The sequence below is a fragment of the Vidua macroura genome, chromosome 3 (assembly GCF_024509145.1).
Source record: "Vidua macroura isolate BioBank_ID:100142 chromosome 3, ASM2450914v1, whole genome shotgun sequence".
NCBI classification, from domain to species: Eukaryota; Metazoa; Chordata; class Aves; order Passeriformes; family Viduidae; genus Vidua; species Vidua macroura.
Window position 1 is genome coordinate 63,991,348 of NC_071573.1, and position 19,279 is coordinate 64,010,626.

The following is a 19,279-nucleotide window of genomic DNA, read 5'->3' on the forward strand; positions in this document are numbered from 1 at the left end:
ACAGAAAACCATGCTTGCTTGGGGAACTCTCAAATGGCTGGGCAAGGTAAAGATCTGCTTGCTTTGCTCTCTTCTCCATTACAGAAGATGTGCTGCAGTTTATCCCCTGTTTCACTTGACATCACAGAATAATGTAATGGTTTGGGTTGGAAGGGACCTTAAAGACCATCTACTTCCAAGCCCCCTGCACTGGGCAGCCCCATCTTCTGTTTGATCAGACCTACTATTTATTTTCTGAAAGAAAATAAAAAAAAAGAAATTGCTTTTCTTTCAGACAGATAAAAATTACCTATTATGTATTCATATCTTGGGGGGAATCTCATTATTGGAAATCTTTGAAAACTTCTGACTGAAAATAACATGTAAGCATTTAAGAAGAACTTTGTTTGACATAGCAACACCTCTGACTAAAAATCTTACTTAAACCATATCTTTTATTTGCAGCAGGACTTGAAAAAAAAGAAGGAAAAGCAACAAAGGCAGCAGTGCAAGGTAAAAAGAAAAAAACATGTTGGTGTTATCTCTCTTAAAACACAATGGCACAGAAACAATAACCTCAGATTCAGAGAGCTGGATGACAGCAACCTTTTAATCTGTTGGTTCACCAGTATTTTTTCAGAGTTCTACTGTGTTTGTCAGAGCAACAGGGAATTACCATTATAAAACTGGCATTGTCCCACTTCCACAAAACTACCACCCCAACAAAAAGCTTCAGGTAGATGGCTGCCCACTTCAGATGAAAGGTTCTGTGCTGGGACTTAGTGTTCTACTGATCTTGCAAGAGGCTTCCTGCCCCTGTAGCCTGGACAGGGATTAGCCTTTGCTACTCCAAGAGAGTAACTTCCAATGAAGTAAAGGGGCAGAGGCTCTCCGAAGGCAGCTCAGCCACCCTTCTTGTCCCAGATGAAACATCAGCCCCATGAAGAGCCACAAAGGTCCACTGCAGAGAATCGCAAAAACTTTTGAGACCAGACCTTGTAGAAATTTTTCACAAAAATCTTAGGATTGGTATGGATAAGGCATGAGTGGGAATGCCTGAGTGGGAACACCAGAAGAAAGGCTGCAAGAACCAGGTATGAATGGCACATTGTTCAGAGGGACACAAAGCCTATATCCAGTGTCCCAAGCCAACAACAGCAGGAATACCAAGGAATGGTCTACACTAAGGCCAAAACAAAACTCAAGCCACTGAGTGAACACAAAAAGAGGATTGATGCTTTAAACCATCTAAAGATGTGTCTTTTCCTATTATATACATTTATATTATTTATTATTATTATTGTTTTTATTATTGTTACCTTCAGCATTATATCCTGCATACTTGCTTCTTGTACACTTGTTAAACTCAATCCATTCTTTTTTAGGTTAGCAGGGTAAGAAGTAAAGTAATAAAAAGGGTGTCTAAATGCCCAAAGCTTATCATCTCAGGCTTCCTCTATGTGATTGAGGTGATTTTTGTACTTACTCAATCTCAAACTGGCAGCTAGAGTCCTGATGATGACCTTGCCAGTAGCACTTAGTATAAGGTGTAAGACATATTTACTGGTGTAGCTTTGGTCAGTCGAGCTATTATCCCTTCCTTTTCTCCAGTCTCTCAGCTTCAGCTTTACTCCGATTACTGAAGCCAGCACAGACACCCTGCAGCAGCTGTCAGCTGCTTGGTAGTTGTCATGGAAAATGTTATAATTAGGTGGGCCTTGGCCTAGATTTCAGGCATTGTTAGGCTGGGTATCTTCACATTATTTTCCATTGCCACACAAGTGCTCCTCTAGACATCTACACTGCTTCCTCTCTTTTTGTCTGCCTCATGCAGCAATGAGGTGTGTGGTTGCTGTAAGATTTATCCTTTCTCCAATGTACCACCATTAGCTGGGATTTTATCTGCCAAACATTTTAACTGTGTCATAAAGAGCGCAGACTGAGCAGTACAAACTATAGTTTCACATGGCTGGCATGGAGCAGGGTTTTCTAAACCACAGGTTGTGATACCCAAGGAACTCAAAAGGGCGGCAAACTGTTTCCCATGACAGCAGGCAGCAGCAGCAGCACTGTCTCCCCATGCCAGCACTATCTAGTCTCTCCAAGTCAAAGGAATAAGAGCAACATGTAATGTCTGTCACAACTATTTCTGCAGCTACTTCCCAGTGCTGGCAGCAGCTCAGTTCCTCTGATGCACAGAAGTGAGCACAAACACTTTCACACAGCAATTCCCTCTGCTTCTCATTTCTGTACCCTATATGTTTGGAGCTGCTGCCAACACATTGATCAGTCAAAGACAAACAAGCCAAAAAAAACCTTTCTGGATGCTTTCTGAATATTACCATGTGCTTATATTATTCACAGAATTTGCATCAGAACACATTTCAGAAAGTAGAGGGATTTAGTCCTGGTCAAAACTGGGACTTGCAATCTACAAAAAACAGTATAAGAAGACTTGCAGGAAAATCTGGAGTGTTATAGGCTGGATGTACTTAGCAATCACTACATAACTTCATTGTTTTTGATAAAGGTTTTAGTGATTGTTGCAGCTTTGACCTCAAACCCCCACATCTGGAAATGGGCTGAAAGATTGTAGCAACAACTCAGTTCAATGGTCTTTTATTAGTTATAAAGCCAAACTACAGATAATATTTGTTACTGTTAGAAGATGAGCAAGAAGGCACTTATCTCTATTTGTTTGAAAAATGTCATGAGCAAATATCAGATAGTTTCCAGCAAGTTAATGCCTGTTACTGAGAATTAATATTTAAAAGAGATGATAAACTTTTTTTTTTTTTTTTGCTGGTGGTATCCAATAGGACTAAGAAAGGAGAATTGCCATCAGTTAAAGAAGATCATATCAGACATGGGGGTTTCATGTTCTTTGTGCATGCATGAAAGGCAAAAGGTGGGAACCATGAACTTTATTCACATACTCTGTCAAGAAACAGTGGAGGTTCAAGATACATTTAAGCACTTAGGGTCAACATGCATTTAAATACATTTTCAGTAGTTGATTATATTTTAAAAAATTTCCCATGTGAACATGTATTCTAACCTTTCCTTTTACTTTTCTCTTTTCATTTTTTGTTTCCTTTCCCTTCTCTTTCTCCAGATAAACCAAAGATGAAACAAGGAAGTAAGCTATAGTTTTACTTATTAAAGTAACATCTTCCACAAGAGTTTGAGTAACTGTGCTCTTAATAAAGGAGGTGTACAACAGCTTTAATTTCTTACTGGTGGGCTTCTGAAAGTAAAGGCTTTATGACATGCTTTAAATTACTTATTTTGGCTGAAGCTCTGTCTTCAGCTTCATTTGTTTGTAGACACTATTGCACTGAACATGAACCTCATGGGAATTTTTCATTACGCACGAGCATAGAAGAAAATGTTTTTCAGTCTTCCCACTGAATTTTATTTCTCTTTGCAGAGTCTTCTGTGATTAACTTAATATTTAAAAAATTGTTTTGTTATTAGAACTATGAATATGTCTGAATATGTCCACCAAATATGCCTACAGATGTCTGCAGTAAATTTGTGTATTTTCTCATTTTGAAAATAAGGGCCTGAATAATAAATTGGTGAGTATAAAACATGAAGATCAAAGCAGGAAAGCTGGAGCAGTTTCTGAAGCAGATGTCTGAGATGTAATGAGGAATAGAAGAGACAGCTTTATTTCAATAAAATTGCATTTTTGACCTTGTTCAACAGATTTCTTTCCCAAGTCTTCTCCTTTAAATTTATACTGTATGGAAGTATCTAGTATTGCCTTTTTAGAAACACAGTGTAGAAGGAGAAAAATAATGAAAAATTTATCTCTTGATATCAGTCCCAACAGAAGAGGTCTTTCAATGTCAACAGCAAATTAGGTTTTTCCACTTGACGGCTATTTCTACCATAAATAAAAAGTTATTATTTATGGATTCCCTCAAATCAGATTCCCCAGCACCTCAGTTTGTCTTAGTCAGAGACAAATACTAAGACATGAACAAGAAGCTTTATTGATATCAAGATAAATTGCTATTGGACACAGTCTCTGCTTTTATAATAAAAGACACAATTTGTGAACTGTGTGTCATTAAGGCAGCAAACAATTACCACCAAAACTACCTACTGTAGCTTATGCAATTTTCATATCTATCTACTAAACACAACCTCCATCTCCTAAACACAAACTCCTCCTCATCAGGAGTCTTGACTTCTTCCTGGCACTGAATTGCTGCTGAGTGTTTCAATAGAAGGAATTTTTGCTTCATATGTGATGGAGAACCTAGTACTTTTAAGTTTTTCCAGAAAACACCTATTAGCATTTCTCAGATGACATGTATAATACAATTTAAGCAGCAGTTAGGTGATTAAATTACTTAAAATGCAGGAAGTCAAAATCCAAGTCTCTGATCTTTTTGAATTTACTGTTTTGGGACAGTCTTGCCTGCCTTTTTAATTTTGTGGTCGAAAGCTTTGGAGATCTTTCATCAGTCCAGAATAATGATCTCACATTTTGTCTGAAAATGTTCTGTTTTCTATCTGATGCAAATTATTTCTTATGCTTTTTTCAGGGGACTACCCTTCCTTGAGGAAGGCTAGTGTGGCCTAGCCATCTTCTCTACCTGTCTGTAGGCAGGATGAAAGCATCTCTTCACCCCCTATTTGTCACTGCTGTGTTGTTCACTCACTTTGATCAGCATCAGCATTTTCAGGCCTTTAGAAAAGAATAGATCCAATAAGAAGACCCTTGGCCTTGCTCAGCAAGAATGGGCAATCCCAGATGAGGGAAGTAGGCCACAGTCAGCTCCAATGAGTCAAACTTGGCAAAGCATCAGTTTTGACCTTTCTGGTTAAGAACACTGAAAAACTGTCCTTGTCTCATACAAGCTGAAGTTTGCAAATTTTTTAATTAAATCTACAATAGTTAATCTACAAAACACATTTTGTGCACTGAACTTTCTGAATGATACCCGGTGAATTTTGTACAAAACTTCCAATAACTCAACTTTAACCATGCCTTCCAATGTATACTTTTAGTCTCTTGCGCAATCTATATGCTTCATTCTCTCCTCTGGTTAAATCTCATTACTTCACTCAGTTGTGGCTTCTGACTGTCACTTTATTGGTGTAACTGATTCTTTTACAGATCCTGGAAAAGAGAAAGAACTGAAATCTCCAGCTGCCACAAAAAATAAAGGTAATGTGGCAAGACGAATTTGTATATAACTGTAAGATCTATGTGCATTCAAAAAAAAAAAAAAAAAAAAAAAGAAAAAAAACCAACTTGGAATGCATTGCATTTCAGTTTTTAAAGTATGATTTAGTTAGGAATTTATAACCATAATACTATTTCAGTGAATTTATGATGCAACTTAATTTGCATTACCTGAATTAGAAGTGCAAAGAGAGCACTGGTTATGAAAATTTAGAAGGCTAAACTCAGAATTTAGGAACACTTGTTAACATTTATTATGAGCTGCAAAGTGAAATAAGTTTTGAGTGATCTTTGTTCTTTCATCAAATTTAAGAAAATTTGTTGTTTCTTTTTGTGAGCATGCTAAAACTGATGAAAATTAATTTTGTGCTACACATTTAATTGGTATCTTGTGTCAGTTGGAAACCACCAATCATTCAATCAATCATTATCCTAGAGGCATTAGATGTTAACCATTTAACACCTTAGCTTGAAGATTAATAAATTATTTTTTACAGAAAATGCTAAAGAAAAGGAAGGGAAGAATCCTACATCTTTGAAAGAAAAAGGTAAGAATGCATAATAAAATATTGGACTCGCTAAAACCACACAAACTAGAATGAAGATGCGAATTTTTTAAGCAATCATTATCGATCTTTCCATTATAAATCTTAACCTATCAAAATTAAATTAGTTAAAATATTCTACAGGATCTACAGCATTAAAAAGGTGGGGGGGAATATAAATAGAATATATTGAGAATTAAAGTTCAGAGTTCTCAAAATTAATTACATCAGTATCATAAACCACTCTGTGGAATAGTTAAGTACCTTGCAAAGAAGGTCTGAACAATGACAAGTCTTTAATAAGGGCCAGTTAAGAAATTCTGAAGTGAATCTTTCACAAATATGTGAACAAATTAGGAAGAAAGAAAGGTTTATGAGCACATGAGTGGGAAATATGCTTTCTATACTCTTTAAAAGTTATAGCTAAAACCCCAGAGATTCATCCAGTCAACCATCTGCAACATGAGAGCTGGTCTGAATCTTTCTTGTATTCCTGGTTTTTGGGGTTTTTTTGGCAATTTGATCAGAGTAGATGGTTAACTCAGTTAAATTTCCTTTCATCAATTGTTTTATTGGGTGCTTTTTACACATCTTATTTCTTCCTTCCTTTCTAGAAATAACTTTATTTGGAAGAAGTTGCTTATGAATAAGTCTTATTTGACAACTTCAGAATAAAAAGATCTACCATAGTCAAGTTAATATTTATTCTAAGTTATAGTCTATAACCATTATGTCTATAGCTATATATAGATAGATGTGGTCTGAAATATGTAGACTTTAGTCTATAATTATTTCAAGTTACAGTCATTCTATACAATTTCAAAGAACTGAATGAAGAGATAAATTCAAGCAGTATTGAAAGATGACAAAAACATATACAGCAAAGGAGGAATAATTTATTGCTAGACATATTTTCAAAATCCTAGAAGCTATTTTCATTCACTCATTTCTTTGTTCAAAAATTTAAATTAAACTATGACAATCTGCAAATTCTATGGTGCATATATTGTGCTTCTGTGTGTGTTCTACTCCTAATGTACACGTGCCGCATTTACACAAGCTTAGTTATCTGGACCAGAACTGTATATCCAAACTCTATGGGGTCCTGTGGCCCTCTCCAAAGACTGCCTATAATCTGTGTCTGCTTGATGGTGTTGTGCTGGAAAATTAAAAGAAGCACTTGAGTGACAACTCTGCCCCCTCTAGCCCTGCATGGAGCACATGTATTCAGCCTGCTGCTCCTTTCAAAGGATTACAGGGAGGCAGGGAGAGGAGAAAAAAAGAGAGAAGACCGAAAACTTTTTTCTCTTTGATAAGACATTCTTTAGAGCACATGGATAGTGGTTTGCCAGCACTGAAAAAGTTTCCATAGTGTGTCCTTTTTTGAGAGTGGCCACAGCACTGCTTTTTGTCTCTTATGCTCATGTTTCACTTATCAACAACTTCAATTACTAAGTTGTTAGTAATTAGTAATTACAGGTCCTTCTAACATGACGAAGGAGGCTAGACTTTCTCCACCCAACCTTCAGAAAAGAGCAGGTAGGAATTTCTTTTAAATGTCAATACAGCTGAAAACTAGCTGCTGAATATATCTGTAAAGACATCACAGGTTCCTGACCCCCTGCAGTAGCACTGATATACAGCCCAGCTGAGCCTGTCCCTCAGATCCTGAGAGCTCTTACTGATTCAGCCATCACTGTTTCCCATAATAGGCATCAAACTGGCATAATTCTGTGCCTGTGCCTAAAAACGAGGATGCTAATTAGTGAGCTGCAGAGCTCAGCTGAAAATATACCAACATCAAAGACTATAGGGGCAACTTACAAAGCTGTGGGGAGAAACTTCTAGAAACCTTGGTGCCTTTCTTAGTTGTGTATTTTCTTATTGCATTGTGGATTACTCTGCTGCATAAACGTATATTTCACATTATTTGTCCCCCATTTCAGTCATCATATCTGCCCAAACTGTGGTTCATAAATTAATCAAAGCCTGTTTGCATGCCATTCCTTCCCCTCTCCATGACCTCTTCAAGCCTCATGAGTGGGCCTCTGTAAATGTTATTGACCAGGTCACAGGTTTTTTTACTCTTTCCAACTTGGTGTTTTGCAATTTTTTTCTTAAAGTGGATCTTTCTGGAAAATACAAATATATCAAAGTACACAGGAAAGTAAGGATTTTTAAGACTGCATATACTTCCTATTTATGTATCTTGGGAGCTTGTTAGTATTCATGTAAACTAAATAAAGGAACACTTCCAGGTGAAGTGTTAAATACTTGTGGTGATTAATGTGTGTCTGGCACCTTATGCAATAAAAGAGGTATCATCACACCTCATTCCCTTTGAAGGATGGGCTAAGTTTGATTGAACAAGGATGATGTCCAGACCAAAAACCTTATCCCGAAGCAGGCTATTTTTCACAAACTGAAGCATAGTGGTTTTATTTAAAGCAGAAAAAGGAAAAATAAATCCCTGAATTTGGAGTTGTTGCTGAGATACTCTATAGATCATAACCCTACAAAGTTACTTTATCTATTTTATGAGGTGAATAAAATGTCTTCAGTCTTGGAGCCTAATTTTATTGAGAGTAGTTAAAAGAGAGCACTGGAACAATATGTTTTCCACTCCTTAGTGATACAGGACATCTCAAGACTCTGTCTGAATTTATAACTGGCTTTTCAGCTCTTCCCTGCAATAAAGACGAGTAAAGAAGCCCATTTGTACTCACAAATATAAAAAGTGATTTTCTGTTGGTGTAAGCATAACTTGAGGCTAATGAAACTCTAAGTTATAACTCGTCACATGGTTTTTCGGTAGGTATCTTACCCAGCTAACCAGAGTAGAACTTCATTCATCCAGAGGGTGTAACAGTGGCACTAAAAGTTTGTAATATTTCATATATAACTCCTCAATGGGTTTTTGTTAGATATTTGCATTGTGCTGAGTTATTGACAGCATTTATCCTGTATAGATAACATAAATTCCTTCTCACTCTGTGTTCCATGATTTATTTTCCATACAAATGATTTTTTTCTTCTTCTTTGCATTTGACATGTTTTGGGATGTCCTTGAATATTTTCTTATGGCAGATATGTGTGGATACTAAACTTATTTATTTTTACGCACAGGTTGATAGGGAAAATAAGTCAGTAGTGTGTATTTCTTTCTTGCCATATGTGTTATAGTATACTGTCATTAAAGAAACAAATGAGCTGATTTATACTTGTTACGCAATGTACTTACATTTCCTTTAAAGCAAAAGTAACATGAAATAATATCTTACCTGTGACATTTTTTTCTTAACTTGTAACACACTTTTTTCTCCTTAAATATGGAGCTATATTGTGAGTAGTAGCAGTTCACATTTCTGTCTATTTCCATTTATTTATCTGTCATCATTGTCATTTGCATGAGAACTATATCTTTATCCTGAGGATAGCACACACTGCTGCTGCTTCATCATTCTATGCCATCTTCCTAACCTGACCCAGCTTCACCCCCAGAGCAGAATGTGGAAGGAAAGCATTGACCCAGCTTTATTTTTTTCTCTTCTGTGACCAGCAATAAAGGGGTCAGTTGATAGCAGAAGTTTGAAAAGTCATCAGTGAGTAGCTGTTTAAATTTCTGAAAATGAAAACCTGCTCCCTGGAAGAAAAGCAGACCTGGTGATCTCTGTGTCCTTGGCTCAATGAGTGGGGAACTTGGTGCACCATGTAAAGTGTCCTGCACTGAGTTGCATCCAAAAGTTGTAAGACTCAAAAGTGCTGAACCTTCTTTAGGAGCTACATATTATAGGAAATCTGAGAGAGATCTGCTACATGGATGGCAAAAAAACAGCATGGGCATATGGCACAAAATCCACAAGACCAAAGATTTGTGGCTGTGGCTGCAAGAGTGGCTGCTGATCACTGAGATCACCAGTGTGCCCAGAGTAAAGTGATCAAGTGGGGCAGCTGTTGCCTCAAGTCTTTTAATATACTCAACACAGAGGCTACCTCAAAGGGTTTCAGGCTTCACACTAGAAATTTTCTCTCAGTCCCATGAAGAAGAGTCCACCTGCTGCAGTGAAGATCAGGCTCCTAATTTCATAACCTATCCCTGTGCAGCATGGTTTATCCAAGAGCTCCAGCCACCCTGGAAGTGATTTTTTTCTTTTACAACTCACACTTAAATCCAGATGGATAAGTGGGATCACTTCCTGGTACCATTGCAGCCAGGAGGATGTTCAGAGTTAAAATTAGTTTGTAAAGGAACTTCTTTTAGCTTTTTCTGTTTTACTGAAGATTTGATTTACTTTCAGTTGGAATAAATGGCATGCTTTTTTCCTATATGCTTAGATGCTATATCCTGTCAGATGGAATGCAGCTGGGTCGATTTAGTATTCTGCAGGCTGTGATATTCTCTCAGTCAAACCGCATACATTCAAAAGCCTATCTAATTATTTCTTCACTTTGGAAAAAAATATTTTCTCCAAATTTCCCTGATAAAAACACTTAAGATGTCAAGAGACTGTGGCTTGAAAAAAATATTTAAACATTAGTTATTTACACAATATAGTGTATGCTTTTCCTGTGCTTGCTGACCCTGAATGCATATTCCCTGAAGGACTGAGGCAAAAGATATAGTCTTCAGACAGAGAAAGCAGAAATTGTCTTCATGAAGTTTTGGATAAGACTCAAAGAATTCCTAATCTTGTGTTATTGCCTGCATTTCCCTCTTTTGAATTTCTCTCTTCTATGTGGTCTTTACAGACAGTTGCCAAAAGCAATTTCTATTCTTGCTTTTGCTACTAATGTTATTGCACCTTAAAAATATGAGAGAGTCTCTAGAGAGGATATAAAGAGAGGTCAAGATCTATTTATGTTCACAATTTTAGTCTTGGTTTTTAAATATTTCTTGACTTTTCTTTGACTTTTCTTTTACTCTTGTCTTCTAAGTCTCAAAAACATAATTTTCTTCCTACAGATTCCCTGAAAGGAAAAAATCCCAAGAATTCAGAGAGCATAAGAGAAAAAGGTAAGTGAAGAAGTTAAGAAATCCAGACCTGAATATCAGAACAATTTTTCAGTCTAGAAAGAGCTCTTGAGTAGGTATATAGAAGTGTGGAAAACCAAACCCATCTTGGTTCCTGTTTAGATTATTTTAGCCATCATATTGTTTTTAATAATATTTGTGCTGTACAGATCCCAGTAGGATCCCTAGAAATCATCTGGTCTTCTTTTAAATACGGATATTTGAATTTACATCTTGGGGAAAATAATAAAATTTGTTTTTATACCAGTTTTAGATGTTAGTCTGTCAAAAACGAGTTGTCTGAATCCCTTAGTGGGAACATTACTGAAGGGAACTAGACTAATTCTGGTTCATGTGGCTACAGCTCAGGAATGTGGGTGTCTGAGAATGAAACTGACTGAGGCTACTGTCACATCCAGGTGTTTGAGGGTGACTGATATGACAAGATTTTTTCTTAATTTGTTGGCAATGCAGGCACATACATCTCTGTCTCTAGTCATTTCAGCTGCAAGACCACTGCTAACTGTTCTCACAGGTGTCATGGGTTGCTTGATAGCATCTATTTGGAGCAAACTCTAGTTGCAGCAACACAATGTGTATCGAACACTCTCTGGAGAATACTGAAACAGCTGAAAAATTTAAACAGCAAAGGCTATCAGTACTGTGCCTAGTTCCTGAGCTGGAACAGCATACCTGAAGTCCAAATTGTTACAAAGTTCCATTTTTTGGAAGCTGGACATATTTGATGCAGTCCAGATTATGGCTGCTGAATAGATATAGAACAAAATGACACACTTCTGCAAGGAATGTTATTCCTTGTAAAACTGTAGGATATGAAGCCAGGGCATCCCTTGTGGCTGAGAATTCTCCTCTATGCCACTGCTCTCAGTCCCTGTGGCTCATCTGAGCACCAGAAGAAGATCATAGTTTTCCTTTATTTGTGCTTAGCTAACTCCTGAATTTTGGAGGGGCTTTTGGGGGATTTGTTTGGTTGGTTGGTTTGGTTTTTTTGTCCTTGATTTCTGTCTTGTCAGTTACTAGAAAGGGAGAACTAGAATATCAGTTTTGTTTTTTTTTTTTCTCATCTCCTTTAATACTTTGTCATATACTGAAGAAAAAAAATTAAAGATACAATTAAGTCCCTGAACTATTAATTTTGACATAAAATATATGAATGTACATTTGTACATGAGCACTGCTCTTCTTTTACAGACAGTGTGCTTGTCATTTTAAAAGGCTATATATACACAGGAAGTGAAATTTTGTTCACAGGCAATATCCATATGGCCTCTTCAATATTAAAAGAGTATTGGAGTCCTGAATGAGTAGCTGGTCCTTTTGTCATTCTTGAATAAAAAACTCCCACTTACCTTTGTTAGCAGCCTCTGGCTTTTAAGAGGAGTATTCCTAATATTTCAATTGTATCAATGTGGATTAATTTTTATTTGGGTTCAGCAAAAGAAAAAATCATTGATGCTAACTGCTCTGTAGAATTTCTTTCTTCTTTTTAAGTAATTCTTCATTGCCTGCATGAGAGAGGGCTCCACAGTTTCCTTAGATTCAGAGAAACTAATGACATTTTGAAGGCTTATTATTTTGCATATCCAAGACTAGAAAGATGAATGGATGACCTTGTTTTTTTGTCCTGTTCTTTATTTCCATGCTGTTAAATCCATTTAATTATCACATCTCCATTGCTCTCCACATATCAAATTGTTTGACTTGCTTTCTATTCAAGTGTCATCTTATTTCCCTAACCTGACTTGTGATAAATGTTAAATGTTTCTTTCTAGAGAGTGGAAAAAGAAAAGATGTGAAGCCTCCAACAGCCTTAAAGGAAAAAGGTAATGTCTTATAATTATGTGGCTGGCAAATAACAAGTCTTCTGCTGGTATCTCAGTGCAGTTTTGATATATTTTGAATTACAGGCTATTGGTGAAAAGGGACCAAACCTAGATTCTTCTCATTTAAAAGATCTGATATATTGAAAGGAGCAGTGTCTGACATGATTCAGAAATAATAAAGTCGTAACACTTCTTATTGTGGTGTTCTTTAACTGCTGTCTGACCTGCACAGCCAATATTGCAGTGGGAGTGCTAGTCTGTTCTGAGTGAATTAGAAACAGAGCTGCTACTGAATGCACATGACAGGCTGAAATGATAGGCTGCATAGGAATGAGTGCATGGTTTGACCTGCAGAAATTTTGCCAGCAAATTTAGTGGGAATTATTTTTGGTTTGCTTTCAACTTTTGTTTGTGCCTTTTATTGAATTAAATGGAAATTCTAATTCTTAATACATCTCTTTCATGCATTTGGCTGATCTGGTGTTATGCACATTTGTTACAGTACCAATGAGCACAGTGTATGTTTATGTTGCTAATTTTCTCCTTTCATTTTGGTGTTTGATTTCTTTTTCAGACTCTTCAAAACGAAAAGATATTAAGGCTTCAACTAATCCTAAGGAAAAAGGTAACAATCCCAAATTGAACTGAGCCTTAACATAAGTTTCACTTGAGAAAATAAATCCATTGTGCCAGGAGTCACAAATTAAATCCTAGTTTCTTTGGTTTGCTATTTCTAAATATCCTTGAATGGCATCCTTTGCTGCTGAACATTCTTTTTACCTGATTGAACAAGTGACAGGTGTATATGAGGCTATACAAGCAAGTTGTAGCCATGGTATTTTATAGACCCTAAAGTCAAAAGGAACTAGTTTCTTTTTTCTTGATTGTGTCTCATTCTTTCTATTTAAATTAGTAATTTCAGATTGCATTTTACTTCTACATATTGTTTGATTGCACTTTTCTCTCTCTTCTTATATTGAAATATCAGAACTAGCCATCAAATAAAAATCAGTTACAATTTGTAATACATCTCAAATACTAGGCATATTTAGGCACTGTAATTATAATTAACCAGCTGTGTTCAAGTTTATTTATTCATATCAAACAAATTCAAACAAAACTTAGTTTACTTTTATCCTATTTGCATATGTGGACTAAATGCCACTTTTTCATTATAAAACAGTTGTTCAAGTTAAATGTGTAAATAATTCAACATGGATAAAAATATGTAATATCTTGTTAGCTAATAACAGTCATAGGAATGTAGTAGTCTATCTTGAAATCTTCCAGTTGGTTTTGAAAAGTGTTTCAGATAACTGAATAATACTGCTTCCTATTTTAGAGTTTCCCTAAGGAACACTAGAAATATTGAGACAATATTTTCTCTGACAAACTTATGAAAGACAACATTTGCAAGTTTTTTAGTGCAGCTATTTCACCTAGTGTATAGCAGAATAGCAGAAATCAGCTATTACTTTGTAGAGTTGTATCATTCAGAATCAAAGTAAAGCCTTAAGTGCTAGCAAAAAAAAAGTGCTATTGAGAGTAGCCCTGTCAAGAAGGACTTGGGGGTGCTGGTGAATGAGAGGCTGGACATGAGCCATCAATATGCTCTTGCAGGCAAGAGAGCCAGTTGTATCCTGGGCTGCATCGAAAGCAGTGTGGCCAGCTGGTCACAGGAGGTGATTCTTTCCCTCTGCTCTGCTCTGGTGAGACCTCACCTGCAGCACTGCATCCAACTCTTGGGTCCCCAGCACAGGAAGGACATGGACCTGCTGGAACAAATCCAGAGGAGGCCGCCAAGATAATTAGAGGGATAGAGCACCTCTCCTATGAGGAAAAGCTGAGCAAATTGGGTTTCTTCAGCTTGGAGCAGAGAAGGCTTTGGTGTGACCTAATTGTGGCCTTCCAGTACCTTACAGGAGTCTTCAAGGAAGATGGAATGAGACTATTTACAAGAACATGTAGTGACAGCACAAGGGGGGATGGCTTCAAACCGAAAGAGTGTAGGTTTAGATTAGATATGGGGAGAATTTTTTTACTGTGAGGTTGGTGAATAGGTTGCCTAGAGAAGTTGTGGATCCACCCCTGGAAGTGTTCAAGGCCAGGTCAGATGGGGCTCTGATTTATGTGACCTACTCGAAGATGTCCCTGCTGCCATGGGAGGGGGGTTGGAACTAGGTTATCTTTAAAGTTCCTTCCAACCCAAACCTTTTTATATTTCTGTGAAAATGAACTAGGGCTTAAAGAGTCTGAAACTCCTTTTAGTAGTCAAAGTAGATGAACCTGAATTGTCAGATCAAGGTCCAGGGCATTAGAAAAAATAGGGACACATCATTGTATCATTCCATTTGGTTTACTTTAGCCAACAGGGAGCAATAACCCTTCACAGAAAGAGTTGGAAAATGTTGAAAGAGGCCATCCAGATAAGTGGTGGAGTCATCTTTCTTGGAAGTATTAAAAATTTATGGATATGGCATTTGAGGACATGGTTTAGCAGCAAAAAAACTATGATGGTGCTAGACTACACTTGGACTTGATCTTAAAGATCTTTTACAATTTTAATTTTATGATTCTAAGTATGGGCAGATTTTTATATATTGATTATTGGTTTAATAGAACTTGGTTTATTATTTCAAGCTTGAGGCAAGCAAGGCCTATGGTCTTCCTGTTAGGTTCTTGCAAAAATGTCCATGCAACATAGTTAATGAACAGTTAAACATTAATTAGACCCTTAAGCATTTGACTCTTGACCTTATCATTGAGTTTCTTCTCTAATTCTTCTCATAAATATTTCTGGTTGGAAGATTGATTTATTTAAGTAATAATGAGAATAAAATCCTATTTACTTCAAAAGATCAAGAATTGTAAAGAAGAAATACATGTCTGTAAAAATGTTTTAATTGCAATGCTAATGAATTAGCTTCAGTGAAGTGTCAAACACCCACTCAACTATAAAAAGAATAAGTATTTAAAAAGGACTTCATTTACTCAGTTTGATCAGACAGTGAAACAACTGGTGAATAAGAGCTCCTGTCAAATTCCAAAACTGAATTATTTCAAGAAAGGACATGTTTAATTAAACACTGTAGACTTCCACTGGCTGCACATGAAGCTCAATATATTTGAAAAGGAAAGTTACTACCCAGAAATTATCAACTCTACAATCTTTCTTTTCTTTATAGTAAAAGTCCTATTCCTGTAGTAGCTGATAGAACATATGCAAGATTTTTCTTATGGTATAGCAGTAGAAAGTATGAGGTATGTTCAGAAATGAACTTTCATTTCAGGCAGATTTTTTCTACATGGCCTAACTTTTTGACCTATAGATTAAAACACTGTAAGAAACATAAAAATCGATGTTGTGTTGTCTTACAGTCTTATAGTTTCCTGCTTGTCAAAACACAAGAATGAAGATTTGAATGTTTAGTGTGAATTATGCTGAGTTTAACTCTACTGAAGTTTAAGATCACATTAGAGACATGCGGCGTGGGTTTTTGCTCTCCCCGGCGGCACGCGGCTCTTGGGAGCCCGGCTGTGGCGTAGCTTCCACGTGCTGCCGGGGTTTGCTGCCGCGGGTTCCCGGACACGGCTCCGTGTCTCGGGCGCGTGGGCTGGCCAACCGCTGTTACCGTGCGGTAGGGATCCGGCAAAGAGGAAGGAATTTGTCCATTTACTCCGTGCTTGGCAGGAACGGTTTATTGGTCACGTATGGCGCGGGTCGATGGAAAGACGCGACCGCTCCCGGCACTCGCATGGGAGAAAATGGCGTCTGACTGCCGGCGGGATAAGGCTTTATAGAGGGGCGGGGCGAGAGGATCCACGGCCTGCCGCCCAATAGGGGCGGCTGCCGTGGCGATGATGTCAGCAACCGCGACCAACCAGAGAGCCCCGCAGGGGCGGGCACCGAGCCAGAGCGGGCTGAACGGGATCGTGTGGCTAGCACGGGGTTTCCCAGGGCCGGACGGCAGGGTGGTTACAGGAGCAGCACAGGGGTAAGAGCCGGCAGCAGGCAACATGGGGGCAGAAACCGCGGGCGGGAACAACGCGGGGGAAACGCGGGATTACAGAACTTGACTTATTTTAACATAAATTAAAAACCCTAATCTAAACCCAAACTCCGGGATGCAACATCTCCCCGCTTAATAAAATATAAAAAGAAAGCAGTGGTGTTGATTCAGTCTCTCAAGCGGTGGCCTCTTCTCCCAGCTTCTTCTGGTGCTGCAACTGCGGTGACTGCTACGCAGGTGGAGAGGGCCTGGAGATGGTGCTGGGGTTGGTTCTTTTCAGGGTGTTTAGGGATAGGGAAACTAGGAAACAACTTTATTACAAACATGGGGATTTGGGACACACACAGACTGGGGCTTTGGGGAAAACATTTTTTAAAGAGATTGTAGGGTCCTTTTTTCTTTTGCGTCGCCTGCGGTTTGATGCAACCCCCCGATTGGTGGGGTCATCTGCCACGCTCAAAGGCACCCCGATGTTCTGAACTACCACCTGCACAGTTACTTGGTAACTCACAGCTCTCCTTAAGGTGCTGTGGCCTGCCTTACTTTTATCTTCACGCGAGGCAGGTGCGCGTTGTTTCTTCAGTTTTTTGGGGGAATGGGATCTCCCTCCCCCCCTCTCCCCCCTCCCACTGTCCCTGGGGGTGCCCTGCCCAGAAACGGACATTGAACCACAAAATGTCCTCTTTGATTGCAGTGGAAGCACTGGCGTCTTGCTGGAGGCTGCTTCGGACCAGCGTTCTTTGGAGGCACGGCATCCAAGGCAGCAGTGTTCATGGATGCCGCTTCCAGGACAAACTTGTCCTGAACCTCTGATCCCTCTACATGCCTCTCATCTGTCGGCTCGACCCATTCCACGGAATCTGGAAAATGCTCAGAAACCCACATCCCCCTGCTTCCCTCCCTCCCGGGTCTCCGGGAACCCTGGGACTGCAGAGGCAGAGGCTCCGATTCCCCCCCCTCTCCTTTTCCCTCCCGCCCAGACGTCTGGGGCCCATGGGAACTTGGAGGTAGGGGTTCCCGTCCCCCCCCCTCTCCTCTTCCCTCCCGCCCGGCTCTCCGGGGCCCATGGGAAGATGGGGGTAGGGGTTCCCGCTCCTCCCTCCCCCCTCTTCCCTCCCGCCCGGATCTCCGGGACCCATGGGAAGATGGGGACAGGGTACGGGCAATAGGACGGGGGCTGCCTCCCTCAGGCAGCGGGGTGGAGATGGCAGAGCTCTCCCCGGTGGAGGAGGGCGGAGTCGATGACTCAGCAGGGACGACATGCAAAGGACTGGAGGGAACACCCATTCGAGGGGGAACAATGGGTGAGGGAGCAACCTGAACTCCCGAGGGGGCGGCGCCCACGCCCACAGGGAGGCAGGTGGGGGTTGGGTCAAAGGCGGGGACACCGGGAACAAAGAACAGAAAGGGGTTGTGGGAAGAAGAGACCCTGCCATGTGGCCGCCCTCCATCTTGGGAAGACAAAGGGATCGACCACGTGGCCTCGGCCTCCTCAGAGGAACAAAGAAAGGGATTTAAAGAAACAGAACTGCGCGGGGTAGCGCCGAAACTGGGATTTTCAACTGGGAACAAGGGATTGGAAAAGGGGTTTAGGGTCGTGGCCTCAGCGAATCGACCGATCTCGCTAAGGCAGGGACGCCGGGGTGGCTTGGGGGAGCCAGGCGCACGGTCCACGTTTGTGGAGCTGCCCTGCGTCTCAGACTGACGGGGTGCCCCCCCTCGCCCACCCAGGTTACGGGAAGAAGGGGTAGGAGAAGGGGATGGGGAAACAGATTCAGAGGGAGTAACAGATTTTCCGGATGGTTCTTTCCTTTCCCCAACCGAGTTTCGCGCGGGGTCTGATTTTACTACATCTGTGATCAGCAAATGGAATTTAGGGAAGCAGTCATCTATGGAGGGATCCCTACCGATCCCCTCTGCTAGCCTTTTTCCCACTTGCTCCCAAAATTCTGGTTTGCGCGCGTCCTCGGTAGACAGACGGGGGAAAGCAAAGAACAACCACCGGACAAATTTCTTAACTAAACTTTTTGGGTATCGGCCCTTCACCAAAAGGATTTCCTTAACTTGGGAATAAAATTCCTTTTGTTGGGCAGATAGCACGGTCCCCATGCTTCTTCCACCCAAACCACCTCACCCCTGGGGCAGTAAAAAAGAGGAAAAAAAAGCAAAAAAACGCAGGCGACTCCAGCGGCTGCCGTTCGTGCTGCGCGCTGCACGTCCCAACCTCGGGAACACGGCCAGCCCTCCCCGTATTAGCTGGACACGTTTCCACGACTAATACTTACCAGACTGAAGTCTCTGCAAAGAAAAGCTGCTACCAGGGTCCGGGAGTCCCGGGAAGTGTTCTTTCTTCTGCCCTCCTGGCTGCGAAAGTTTGCACTTCCTGTCCCACGCGGGACACACTGTCTGGTCCCTCGTGGGCGACGGAGACTTCACTGACGTACTTTGGAGAGCCCCTGCTCTCGGTTTCCGTCCGGCACGGAGCTGTGGTCTGGCGCGGATCGCTGCCCACTCTGGCTTGGCGGCGGCGCTCCCCCCTTGGCGGCAGCGCGGCCCCTGGCCGGCGGCGGCGGCTCCCGGCGCTGTTCCTGGAGCTCCGCGGTGAACCTCCGTCCACGCGATCAGCTCAGCGCTGGCCTCGGCACCACGTTCGGGCGCCAATTGCGGCGTGGGTTTTTGCTCTCCCC

General features: G+C 40.3%; 1 protein-coding gene across 1 annotated transcript in view; it reads left to right on the plus strand.

Annotated features, from left to right (window-relative positions):
- The window catches only part of TRDN (triadin), a 274,790-nt gene that overhangs the window by 202,428 nt on the left and 53,083 nt on the right, over positions 1 to 19,279 (plus strand). The window contains 7 exon segments of the mRNA XM_053973292.1: positions 445 to 492; positions 3,095 to 3,118; positions 5,114 to 5,164; positions 5,680 to 5,730; positions 10,691 to 10,745; positions 12,536 to 12,582; positions 13,157 to 13,207. Coding sequence (XP_053829267.1) covers positions 445 to 492; positions 3,095 to 3,118; positions 5,114 to 5,164; positions 5,680 to 5,730; positions 10,691 to 10,745; positions 12,536 to 12,582; positions 13,157 to 13,207 — 327 coding nt within the window.